This window comes from Peromyscus leucopus, chromosome 6 (genome assembly GCF_004664715.2).
Source record: "Peromyscus leucopus breed LL Stock chromosome 6, UCI_PerLeu_2.1, whole genome shotgun sequence".
NCBI classification, from domain to species: Eukaryota; Metazoa; Chordata; class Mammalia; order Rodentia; family Cricetidae; genus Peromyscus; species Peromyscus leucopus.
The window spans coordinates 110,292,826-110,305,729 of record NC_051068.1 but is presented as its reverse complement, the minus strand read 5'-3'; the positions used below and the strand labels follow the sequence as shown (position 1 = coordinate 110,305,729).

Sequence of the window (12,904 nt, the reverse complement as noted above, 5' to 3'; positions counted from 1 at the left end):
TTAGTGTGTTTCTCCCTGGGAGGCTAAACATGGGGTAGTAAAGCTGCTAGAGTTGGAAATGAATGTTGGCTAAAGTATGTCAAGCAAGCTCCAAGGTAGATAGGAAGAAGAACTGGACTATTCATTTAAGACCACCCCACACACACCCCTAAAAAGCCACATCCCACTGGCAGGGACAGAAGAACACATGTTGACAATTGCAAAGTTATGGACTGGAGAGATGGCTCAGTGGTTAAGAGCACCGACAATTGCAAAGTTGTTTTCTGAACCCCAGAGTGGTAGAAACAAAACGTGGGTGCCTATTATCTCATATATTTATTTAATAAGTATGGATTGAGTGCCAATCACCAGGTGGACACTGTTAACCACTGATAAAATAGAGAGGTGAGTTAGATATCATCCCTTAAAAATTATTATTTTCTGTGTGTGAGTGTTTGGCCTGCATGAATGCCTACACCACAAGTGTGCCTGATGCCCACAGAGATCAGAAGAGGTCATTAGATCCCCTGGAACTAGAGCTACAGATGACTATGAGCCACCATGTATGTATGTTCTGGGAACTGAGCCCAGGTCCTCTGCAGGAGCAATAAGTGCTCTTAACCACTAAGTCACTGCTCTAGGCCCCTCCAAAACCATTCTTTGTCTCAAACACTTTATGGTCCATCTGGGAGACCTAACAAGCTAACTTGAGTACAATAAATATGAAAATGAAAGTTTCCAAAACAATACCTGAGGCCATTCCTGTCTTTTTTCTGAGTTTTATCTAGAGTTCATCTAGAATTCTATCTATAGGAGTCTCTTAACACAATCATGGTAATGGGTATGGAGTTATAGAGGTCACAGAAACTGTCACAGAAACTCCATTACCCATCAGTCCATCAAACTAGAATGCCTATGATGGTCCAGCTCTGATCATCTGAAAAATGCACCTCTGCTGAGCACGTCTGAAGCCAGGCTTCATATCTGTGGCAGGAAGCAACCTTCATGAGGTTCAGAAACTGAAGTGAAACTTGGAACCAAGTGGCCAGGACAGGCAGTTTCTGATCTGCTTCCCTCTCGGTCCTCTGCCACGCCCCTCCCCCAGCCCACCCCGCCTCTCCACATGCACCTGCCTCCCCATCCCTCTTCATCTGACTCTTCTAACCAAGTCCTGTGGTCCCTGTGTCTAAGCTCACCAACCCAGAGTGTCTTTCCTGTAGAGTGAAGGCACTGTCTCGGGCTTTGGGTGGAAGTTATGAGTTGGGCATCTCTAGCTGGCTAAATTAAAAAACACTGGCGTACAGGGGGGGAGAGGAAATGCTTTAGAACATGCGCCCAGAATGCAAGGACAAGCTGAACAAGAGAGCAAAGGGAGCCAGCTCAGTAGTCACAGCCAGTCTGAGGCTGTCAGTGATGGACGTGTCCGCAGGGGCCTAGCCCCACGCTTCTCAAAAATGGGCCTCCAGCAGTGTTTGTGAAGCCAGGAAATAGCTTCTACTGAAGTGGCTGAGCCTTCTTTCCAAAAGAGGAACTAAATGAAGTGAATCCAATTAGTGCACACATACACACACGCATGCATGTACACTAGAGCGTGTGCACATGTACATGCATGCACACACATGAAGGGCAGAGAAAGAGAAAGAGGGAGTGAGTAATTCAAAGAGGACTTAGATAGAGTGTGAGGCCGGAGAGATGGCCCAGCAGTTAAAAGTGCTTGCTCCCCTTGCCGAGGGCCAGAGTTTGGTTCCAAGCACCCATTTCAGGCAGCTGAGCTGCCTGTAACTCCAACTCCAGGGGATCTGACACACTCTGACCTCTGCAGACATCAGCATGCACAAGCACACAAATGCAGATGAACAGACAGACACACACACACACACACACACACACACACACACGAATAAAATCTTTTTTAAAAAATCCAGCCGGGCGGTGGTGGCACACGCCTTTATCCACACTCGGACAGAGAGCGATCTTGATTCACAGCTGGTACAAGTGATTCAGAAAGCGCAAAGCTACACAGAGAAACCCTGTCTCGAAAAAAAAAAAAAAAAAAAAAAAAAAAAAAAAAAAAAAAAAAAAAAAAATCCAAGTTCTCAAAAATTTAGTCATTAAAGTTTCATTTAAGGATTTTAAAATGTTCTTTATCAAAGAATAATATCTGTTTTGTAATCTTTCTGCAAACACCCTTTATCTGGTGCACAGCTCAGCCTGGTAGAGGAAGTGTAGCTGTTTGCACTAGTCAGGGGAAGAACAAAAGCACAGAGGGCCTGCACTAGGTCAGCAGGTACAGAGGGCGGGGGCGGGCAGCAGGTACAGAGGGGCGGGGGCGGGGCAGCAGGTACAGAGGGGCGGGGGCGGGGCAGCAGGTACAGAGGGGCGGGGGGGGGCAGCAGGTACAGAGGGGCGGGGCGGGGCAGCAGGTACAGAGGGGCGGGGCGGGGCAGCAGTACAGAGGGCGGGGGAGGGCAGCAGGTACAGAGGGCGGCGGGGAGGGGCAGCAGGTAGAGAGAGGCAGGGGAGGGGCAGCCCAGCCTGGCCTTTGCTGCTGAGTCCAGGGATCTTTCCACAGTGCCAGACTGGCTGCCTGGCATACCGGTGGAGGTGTTTCTTGGCGACAGGACACCAGCGCTGAGCTCACCCAGCATCTACAGAGGTGAGCAGTGCTTGCACAGCGCCCGAGCCTGCTCAAAGGCTGCTCTTGGTTTAGATGCCTGTGCTTTCGTTCTGACTCGTGCCCCACATGTGACTGATGGATTCTCAGAAAGGGTCCCAGTGATTAAAAAAAGAAGAGAAGAAAAAGCACAGACATCGTGCAAGAGCAGGACTGTGCCCTCTGATAACCGCCCAGCCATTTGTCATTGTGAGCCCGGGGCTACTGATGTGAATGGGATACACAGAGGGGCCGATGCTCAACTTCTCCAAAGCAGCATCAGAGACCCTTCCTTTGTCTTTTCTACCCTGCCCCCCCACACACACACACTGTGTGGCGGCCAGGGTGTCTGATTTGACAGTCACTCATGTCTATACAAGCACTGGACAGTGTTTTGGAGGGTACAGTTATCATTAACATTCCGGGCCTTTGCACCACCAAGGAGGAATGCTGCTGTCACTATTTGCTCCTCTTTTGCCCCAATTTGATGTCTATCCTTTCTACAGTTTTTTGAACTCATCATTTCAACGATGACCACCTATAGAGACTGTCACCCCCCCCCCACCTTCTGTCCCCTGCCCTTCTTTATTCATTTGTTCATAATGCATCTTGCACCAGAAATGTATTGACCTTGTGCTTCTGGTCCCTCAGTCTTGACTGTCATAGTAAGGGCAGGTACCCCGGGTCTGCTGTGGTGGCCCCATGGCCAACACAAGTATTTGGCACAGAACAAAGCAAATCACCTAGTGACTGAGTTACTTATTACCTTCGGGTCTTGTCTAGTCCTGAATAGAGCTGCTGTAGAAAAGACCTCGTTAAAATAAAAAGCAAGAAGGAGGTCGGAGGTAGAGAGAGCTCTTGCCTAGCACATCCAAGACCTTCGGTGTGATCTTTAACAATCCCACCCCCACCCCAGAATATTAGCAAGAAGCCATTGCAGTAGAGAAAAAGAAGAAGACTCCGGCTTCCTTTGTAGTCAAAGTTTCTAGTTTCTGATTGACTGATCAGTTAGGGAAGTGTACAGAATGGGAAATGTCAGAATGCTGAATCAGAAGTTTTCAGAGCCTCTGAATGATGTTCCCAGGGCCTCCTTGTCTGGGCTGAGTCTCCTTTCTGCCTGGCCCCCTCTTCAGGATGGAAGTGGAAGCAATTGCAAGCAAGCTTCCATCTGCTCATGCCATACCCAGCCAAGTCCCAGGCTTCCTTAGGGTGCTGGGAGAACATGGGGAGAGGGCTGGGAGGCCCACTGACTGGTGACGTTTGTTTCAATGCTGCTATGCGGTAAGGGCAATAGCATAGACCTTTCCCGGGGCCCTGGGCTTTCTGCTTCGTCTGCACGGCTTTGTTAAAGTTCACTTCTGGTTATTGCTAAAGGTCTAGCTCAACCATCAAGCTTCTTGTGAAAGCCTTGCTGAATCTCCCACTTGGTCCTCATTACTCTATGGATCTCATCCCCCTGTTCATTTAAATGACTGCAGTGGTTACTCATCTACATCATGTCATATCTCTCTGCACCCAAATTACGTGCCTTGTGTGAAGTCGTCACTCCCCAGTGCTGAGAAGATGAGTAAGCACATGTGTATAACAATAGAGGGGGTGGTAGGATGGTTCAGCTGAGAGAGCACTTGCTTCCCAAGCCCGGCGACGTGGGTTTTACCCCTGGAGTCCCATGGAGGAAGAAGAAAACCCACTCCAAAAATTGTCCTCTGACCTCCACCTATGACACACATACACACAGACTAAATAAACAAACAAATACACAAACAAATAAATAAATAGGCTTTACAATCCAGCCAGTTACCTAGCTGACATTTGGATCTTCCCTAGGGATCATACTGGATTATATGTATATGTATGCACAGATGTATATTTCTGTTTTCATTCAGGGACTCTGATTGTTTTGAAACATCCCTATCCAAGAATAGTGGAAGAGCCTTCCATTTATGAATCAGTCCGGGTCCACACGGCCATGCAGACGGGAAGAACAGAAAACGACCTCGTGCCCACCGCACCTTCTGTAAGTACCCACCGTGCCCCTCACTGAATGCCATCGAATGCAGCAAGAACGAGTTCGTGGGCTCACAGAAACAGTCTAGCTTGGAGCCAGCCTAGTGCCACAGTCATAATCCCAGCTCGTGGGAGTCGGGAACTTGAGAGTTGCTATGAGTTCAACCCCAGGCTAAACAGAGAGTTCCTTGTCAGCCAGAGTTGTCTTGTAGGGCCCTGTCCTCTCTTGAAAAGCAAACAAACAACAAACAGTATATTCTAGTGGGGGATATAAAAACTTGGAAAGTAATATAATATTTGAAGCCTATAATTCAGTTCATCTGGCCTAAGGAAAAATTAAAAAACAAACAAAAACCAACCCCACAAATGCTTTGGCTGAGTGTTCGCTCCGTGTTTTAGTACTTGCCTGGTATTGTGAGGTCCTGGGTTCCATCACCAGCAGAACACACACACACACACACACACACACACACACACGGCGGGAGGGGGGGTGCCATAGTGATAGGATTTAAAAAACTTAGAAAACATCATTGAAATGTCCCTTTAAAGGGCCAAACGTTCGTGGTGGAATAGATTCACCAGGGGCTCATGGAGTTCACTAGGCAGTCACCCTTTGACAAGCTGCTTCCAACTCAGAAAAACAATTTCTTTTGCAATTCAACCATCCATGAAAGAAAAGCCTTCTCCAGCTTCACCATAAAACTTGGGGTGCATCTGGGCATTGTGGTCCACACCTTTAATCCCAGCACTCAAGAGACAGAGGCAGGCAGATCTCTGAGTTCAAGGCCAACCTGGTCTACAAGAGTGAGTTCCAGGAGGGACAGGACTACATAGAGAAACCCTACATATTTTTTGATGTACCGAAAAACAAAACTTGGGGTGCTATTTTTCTAGCCTTCATTCTTCACTGACTGGCACCCACCAAGAGAAAGTATTCTTACTTGTTTGCAGCATGAGCCAACCCCCCCTTTAGCATGAGTGTTACAGAATCACTCATTGTTCCCAGAGTCCGTTCATGCATGTTCTGTGAGCCACAGTCTGTAGGTTCCTCCTAGACACCCCTTCTTTCCTCATCCTCACAGTTCTACTTGCTTTCTCTTCCTGGAATGCTGAATACTTCTAGTAGGAGAAATCTCCATTTTTGCAGATGATAAAAATGGCAGTGCCCGAATAAAACACCAGGAACCAATCCTACACTTGGAAAACAGCCACTTGCAGTTAGTTATTCAGCGACCAACCATATTAAAACAGATGCAGCCTTCCTATCCCTGAAGTGATTTTTTCCCCCTATTCTGATGCCAAAAAAGGCTTCCTTCTACATACCACATTGGGTGTGATGGTATGGTCTGGTAATTCCAACACCAGGGAGATTAAATTTGAGGCTAGCCAGACTATGAAGCATGATGCTTTGCCAATAGAAAAGGAAGAAGGACTGGACTTGAGTCAGTGGGTAAAGCACCAGCCACACAACCTGAGGACCTGGGTTCAGATCCCCACGGCTATGTGAAGCAAGACTCAGTAACACACACGTCCTTGTCCCTGTGAGAAGATAAGAGGCGGAGGCAAGGGAGCCTCTGGAAGCCTCAAGTCCAGCTGGCCCGGTGTATGTCTCTAAGGAAGGAGAAGATACTCAAGGTTGCACTTTGACCTCCATGTACATGCTGTAGCATGTACGTGCACACATGCATGCACACATGTGCAGTATATACACAGAAATAATTGCTTGTGTTTTTGTAACCTGAATAGTTAATGGTATGCCTTATTTTTACCATTTTCCTACAATCCTCAAAAATTGGTTAAGAAAGATGGTGTGTGCGCGCGCACACGCGCGCCGTGTGCACGCAGGAGGAGGGGACTTTGTTAAGGAGCGAAAGAAGCCTCAGATGTTAGAACTGGAGAAATCCAGGAAAGCACAGTGAGTGACGCATATTCCAGAGTCAGAGGGGACCGGAGACCAGACCAACACCTACAGTCTGCTCAGTTCTTGTTTTCTATTTTCTAGCCAGGCAGTTCGCTTCAATTTCCTCTTTCCCCATCCTTAGCTCTCTACCCATCACAAAACCACCTCTCTATCAACTGGCTGCTTAACTCCACATTCTCCTCTGCTAGACTTCTTTTGTTATTGAGAAAAAAATGTATACACTATATTCCGACCACACTTCCCCTCCCCCAACTCATCCCAGATCTTCCCCATCTCCTACCCACCCAATCCATGCCCTTTCTCTCTTTAAGAAACAAACAAGAACCAAGAAATGTACCACAAAAACAAAACCCAAAATATACAAGCAAAATACCAACAAAACAAAAAATGCCCCCTAAAAGCAAATTGAGACAAAAAGTCTACAAAAATTCCAGTGAGTTCGCTTTGTGTTGGCCAACTACTCCCCAGGCATTAGGTATACCTTGAAGTGTGATCAGTTAGATGCCATTGAAGAAAATGAATTTTTCCTTTGCAGCAGGTATCAGCTACAGGTAGTTTCTTGGTTAAGGGTGAGAAACCATGTCCACCTTCCCCTCTTGGACCCTGCTAGACTTCTGAAGATCAATGATCAGTGAAACTCTGATCTACAAGTATCTTTTATCAGTAGCAAGAATCAGCCAATATGTAATCGGTAGTTTTGGTCTTAGCAGGGCAGACTAGGACTCCTTAGAGCTAATTATGGAAGTCATATTACTTTCTGTTGGCTTCCTCCATGTGTCAGAGAGTTCACCTGCCCAAGTATGTAGACATTGTAACACAGGAGGGAAGTTTAAAGTGTTTAGTGCTTGGTCAACAAGGAACACACATTATATAATGAGAGGCCCGTGAAATTTATTATGTAACGATACCAACCAAAACAATAAAGACCTTTTCATAGATCCTGAACCATACCTCGTCACTCTTTGCTTACGGAATTCTGGATTGGCATGGTTGAGGGAAGAGTTCTGGTTGGATTGGAATTCTTGTCCTCTACTGAACACAATGGCTCTTTGTTTACTAATTGTCCCAAATGGCCATCTGATGTGGCACCTCTGTCTCCCAATGCAAGCTCTGAGGTGTCCACACTTCTGTTTTCTCTTTTGAGAATTCAGTTCCTGTCCGAGCCCTGTCTGTGGAGAAAGAACATTACATCATACTCCTAGAAGAAGAACTTGCTTGAAGTAAAAATGAAAGCAGCCCCATTTCCCCAAAATGCAGGCACTTACATAAAATTACTTAACATCCTTTGTCAACTGTATTTAGGGAAATTATTATTCATGTATTGTAAACAGCAAAGCCTTAGGTTCCTGAGGTAAGATTAAATTTAATTAATTCATTTGTTAAACAACTCTTTTATGTGCCCACCAGCTTTAAGCATTGTGATTTTTGCAGTAACTAGGCAAAGACCCACCCCATTGAGCTCAATTTTAGTGCAGGTCACAGACGATAGATAGTCAACATAATATTATAATACCTAATGGTTAAGGGGAAGACAGGGCAACCTCTCTGAGAAAGTAGTAATGTTTGAACAGAAATGTCATTTAAAGGAATGAGAAAATATGTTATGTGTGTATATGAAGTTGGCAACAAATAAAAATCTCTTTTTTTAAAAAAAAGGAAGGAACAATTCACATTTAAGAAGTAACAAGATAGAGTAGGCAGATAAAGTAGATAGAAAATAACACAAGTTCTCTGAGGCAGGAATTCCTTTGAGGGCCTTTAAGGACCAACAAGGTCAGCCATGCTGGAAGGAGTGAGCCGGACTGAATCTGAGACACCAAGGCACCAGAGAACCAGATGGAGTTGCTTCCCAGGAGTAGGAAGGTTGAGGCAAGCTAAGTGTCTTGCAGTGCGTGAGGAATCATCATGGCTAAATGCCAGCTACCTCCTTCACATGCTCTGAAAGCCTTCACTGTCCAAGGCAGAGGCTTTGTTCGGGGTGTTGAGAAAGGCTGACAGCGTTAGTCACATAATTTAAGTCTTCACATTTTGAAAGAGACCCCTAACTACTAAGTGTTCAATGGACTTGCTGCTAAGTTAGGGGCAAGGAGCCCTCTTAGGACACGAACTGGTCACCTTCAAGATAAGGTATAAAGACAACATGATGATAGGCTGAATGTAGTTAGATTCCAGGAATCAATGTATTTCAAGTTTCGGACTCAGATTGGCTTCGTGAAATTTGCTGATCAACAAGAGTGTAAGCAATCTCCGGCCGCCACTCCTGCTGCCCATCCCCTTACCCAGAATTCCTGCTCACTCACGGCTCAGTTCCAGGCCACTGCCACCCTCCTGTCACTGCAGACATCTACTTTACTGATTTCTCTGTGAAGCCGCACTGTCTGCCACCTTCACCTGTTTGGAAAGAAGCCCTCATCCACCCAGCGTCACCACCCACACCAAGCTGCTGCTCCCACAGCCAGCATCACTGTCGGTGTGAATTCTCCCTGTTCCCTGCTTGGGCTCCACCACTCTGTGCCAAGGTGCACGAATGTCCACACACCCTTTCCATCTGAGAATGGTGAGGGAGGCAGTTTGGCTAATCCTTTACTGTTGAACAGTTCCTAACCTGGAGCTGTTTCAAACATCTTCTCTGCTACGGATCATATCAGGTTTAAGGATAAGTCTGCCGTAAGATTATTTTTAGCTCTCATATCTGGAAACTCTGGGTCAGATTATATTCTCAGCCTTTCTATCTTCAGCATTTCACTTACCAAGACCACAGAAAAAAAACTAGACATTAGTATATTAATTAGATAGAGGTAATATTGAGTGAGTAGCATTATTTCTTAGATTGAATTCAGTGGCTAATTTTATCAGGATCCTTTACAAAACATTTTACCCTTAATCATTTTATCTCTTTATTACCCGTAGCAACCCAAAATGACAATTTTTAAAAGTTTTCTTAATAATTAACTTAGTTTAATTACTTTTTAAAAATTTTCAATTTTTAAAAAATTTTAAGTGTATGCTGTTTGTGTTTTGCCTGAATGTATATCTTACACTATCTGCATGCCTGGTGCCCTCAGAGGCCAAAAAGGGCATTGGGTCCCCTTGAATTGGAGTTGTGGGTGGCTGTGATTACTATGTGGGTACTGGGAATTGAACCCAGGTCCTCTGGAAAAGCAACAAGTGCTTTTAACCACTGAGCCATCTCTCCAGCCCCTCAGTTTAATTTCTTCAACATCAAAATAAATCACAGTGATTATGTGATATCAGACTTGGCAATATTGATTAACATTGCTGAAATGCACAGTTAGGAAGTTCATCTTGACTTCTCTGCCATCAGAATTCCAGAAGTGGCTCTGGGCTATTTCTCCTCTCTGGTTCTTTGAACTTTGGTGGTTCCTCTTTCTATTTGGTAGGAAGAATTCACCTCAGGAAAGAACATTCTGGAAACTCCCATAAAAAGAACCCTGACATCAACAAAGTCATTTCCCAGTTCTTATTTGTTTTCTTTTCTATAAAGAAAGATATATTACAAGAGCACATTAGAACAAAATAACCTCCCAGGAATTCAGTTTGTTCAGAAGGTTATGGGATTATGAAGGTTAGGGTCCCGGGCCTATGTAGATTTCCCTTCCATTCATAATTCATAGATGCTAAGTTCTGCTGTTACTTTTGAACTCATGAAACATAGATTAAAACAAATGATTCATTTGTAATTCAAATCCCATTTTGAATAGATGAAGTATAAATACATTTACACTTCTGAATATCTTCTTCATGGGATGTGAGTCTCATGAGATGGCTTTGGAGTGGAGAAGAACATGTAGGAGGAGGAAGACTGTAATAAAACAAATGTTGATAATTCTGCTTCTTAGTTCTTAAAACTTTAAAAGACAAAGCCCTGGAATAAAGAAATTCTTTTACTTTTCTTAATATTCTGTCCCAAATGTAATAATCTCTCAGTAGCTGTCAGTATTTCCAAGACCCCACATAGGAGCCAGTGTCCTTAGACATCTAAGACCCTTCTATAAAGTGGCACAGTATTTGCATAAACTGTATGCATCCTTCCTGTACTTCAAATCAGATACTTCTTATCACACCAGTGTAATCTAAATACCAGGTAAATGGTTAATAGGCTATTTGTTTGGAGGATGATAAGTAAAATAATCCGTACATGTTCAATACAGACTCAGTGCTCTTTTCAAATGATTCAGTCCATGGTTTGTGAACCCAAGAGTGCAGAGCTGATTGATACAGAGGCTGAAGGCCAATTGTAGTATGGAGCACCCATTACATATGAGTGCTTATACACTAGGATTCCTACAGCAATCCAAGCTGCTGCTGTTCACAATGTGCACTGACAAATACCTGTGGCTAATTATTTTCAAATCACGAACTTGAGGTAATAGAGAGCCTTTCCAGCAATGTCTGTTGATATGGAATACATCAGATAATCCAGTCCGAGAAATGTCTCCCACAGCACCTGGGAGAGTTTTAAGAGCTAGGTGAAGAATGAGAGAGGACCAGGTAAAGATCAGCAGCAAGCATGTTCTTCCTAGAGCAGGGCAGAGGGGCAAGCCTGCAGCTTGCCTGGAGTAAGAGCTCGTCCCTTAGGACAGGAAGATAACATAGGACAGGAACACAAGGCCAAACATGACAACTCTGGGCTTCATTCTGGCCTTTTTCTTTTGCAGCTCGGCACCAAAGAAGGCTACCTCACCAAGCAGGGCGGCCTGGTAAAGGTAAGGGAGTGTGGTTTGCTCAGGCCACCACAGGAAAGACAACACACCATAGACTCATCTCTTAAAATTGACAGATTTTTTAAAGGATATTATAAATTTATTTTAAGCCACATATATTTTGACTTGACGGTTCTCTGTCCAAGCCCTGTGTAAGAGTAACCTGCAGTCCATATTAAAAAGGAAGCATGTGGATGGAGCATGCTCAGTAGAAGGGTTAAGAACAAAGCGGGTAAATTAACTCTTGAACATTTCTGGTCTTTTTGTTTTTAACATAAAAGTCAAATTTATATACAATGCTCACTGAAAGGTAGGCCAAATACATCACTGGTGCTTAAAAAATATTTTATAACATGCCAAAGTAAACATAATTTAGATCTTTGTAAGTCAGAGCGCCTGACTGCTCCCTGTCTGAAATTCTACCTTTAAAGTTCTGTTAAATTCTCATGTGCCATGGCCACCATCATTCAGCATATCGGCTCCACTCATGCTGTGTTGGCCCTTGCCTATTTCAGGGGTCAGGGTCTTACCCCTTCTCCTGTGAACCAAGCTGCTTGACTCTATCCTAATCATGCAGTTATCCATGTCCTCACTAGGCTGGATTCTCCCTGAGGGTGGGAGACATTCACATTTGTAGCCTGTTTATGGGTTTGTTTGTTTTGTATTCAGATAGGGTCTCACTCACAGCCCGGGATGACCTCAGATGTACAACCTTACTCCTCAGAGCCCTTAGGGTTAGGATTACAGGTGTGCACAACCATGCCTGACCTGAATGTTTGTTCCTGAATCTTCTATTGTCTCTGTTGAGTGGGTGCATTGCCAACTGAGACAGATGGGCACTTTGTTAGGATATAGGAAGGAAGCAGCAAGTTTTCATTGTGAGTCCATGGCTCTTCAGGAGAGATTCAGTGTCATGTGGCTAAAGGTTCCTAAATCTCAGCTGGCTTATTTGTGAAATAATAGCAATAATAATGATAATAATAATAGATGACATTGCTTTATATGTATGTGCTAGTTATCATATATTTAACTAAATATATATTATATATAAAAATAAAATTTCAAGAGTATACATGAATATATATGTAAATTTCTGGTGTGGGGATATAGCTCACAGTAGGTTCTCAAAACTGATATCTATTTTTTTATTATAGTGTCAATAAAATAGAAACTTGAGTGGCTTGTTAGAAATCACCTTGAATGTTTACAACAGCTGCATTATTCATTTAAATAAGCTAGTGGTATTTCTATTGTGATCTTAGAACACAGAATCATCATTTTTAATAGCTATTTTGAAATTTTTCTCAAAAGTGATAGATAAAAATATTTTAGGCTTATTTTTATCTTGTCTTTTATATACTTTTAAAATGAAAATAAACTATCAAGTTTAGATATTACATTCTGTACTCAAAACTTATATTTTTTCCCCCTCAGACCTGGAAAACAAGATGGTTCACTTTGCAAAGGAATGAACTGAAATATTTCAAAGACCAGATGGTGAGAATGACATCAGTGCCCTGCTCCACTTAGTCATCAGTTCTGTAAGGTCCCCAGCACCCTCCGAAACAGAGTCCAGAGACCCGAGCCTTTTCAGTTTGTGTTTATAGTGGGGGTGGGGCA

General features: G+C 43.9%; 1 protein-coding gene across 1 annotated transcript in view; it reads left to right on the top strand.

Moving 5' to 3' along the window:
• Dapp1 (dual adaptor of phosphotyrosine and 3-phosphoinositides 1) overlaps positions 1-12,904 on the top strand; it is a 55,982-nt gene that overhangs the window by 30,032 nt on the left and 13,046 nt on the right. The window contains 3 exon segments of the mRNA XM_028857608.2: positions 4,519-4,649; positions 11,240-11,287; positions 12,719-12,781. Coding sequence (XP_028713441.1) covers positions 4,519-4,649; positions 11,240-11,287; positions 12,719-12,781 — 242 coding nt within the window.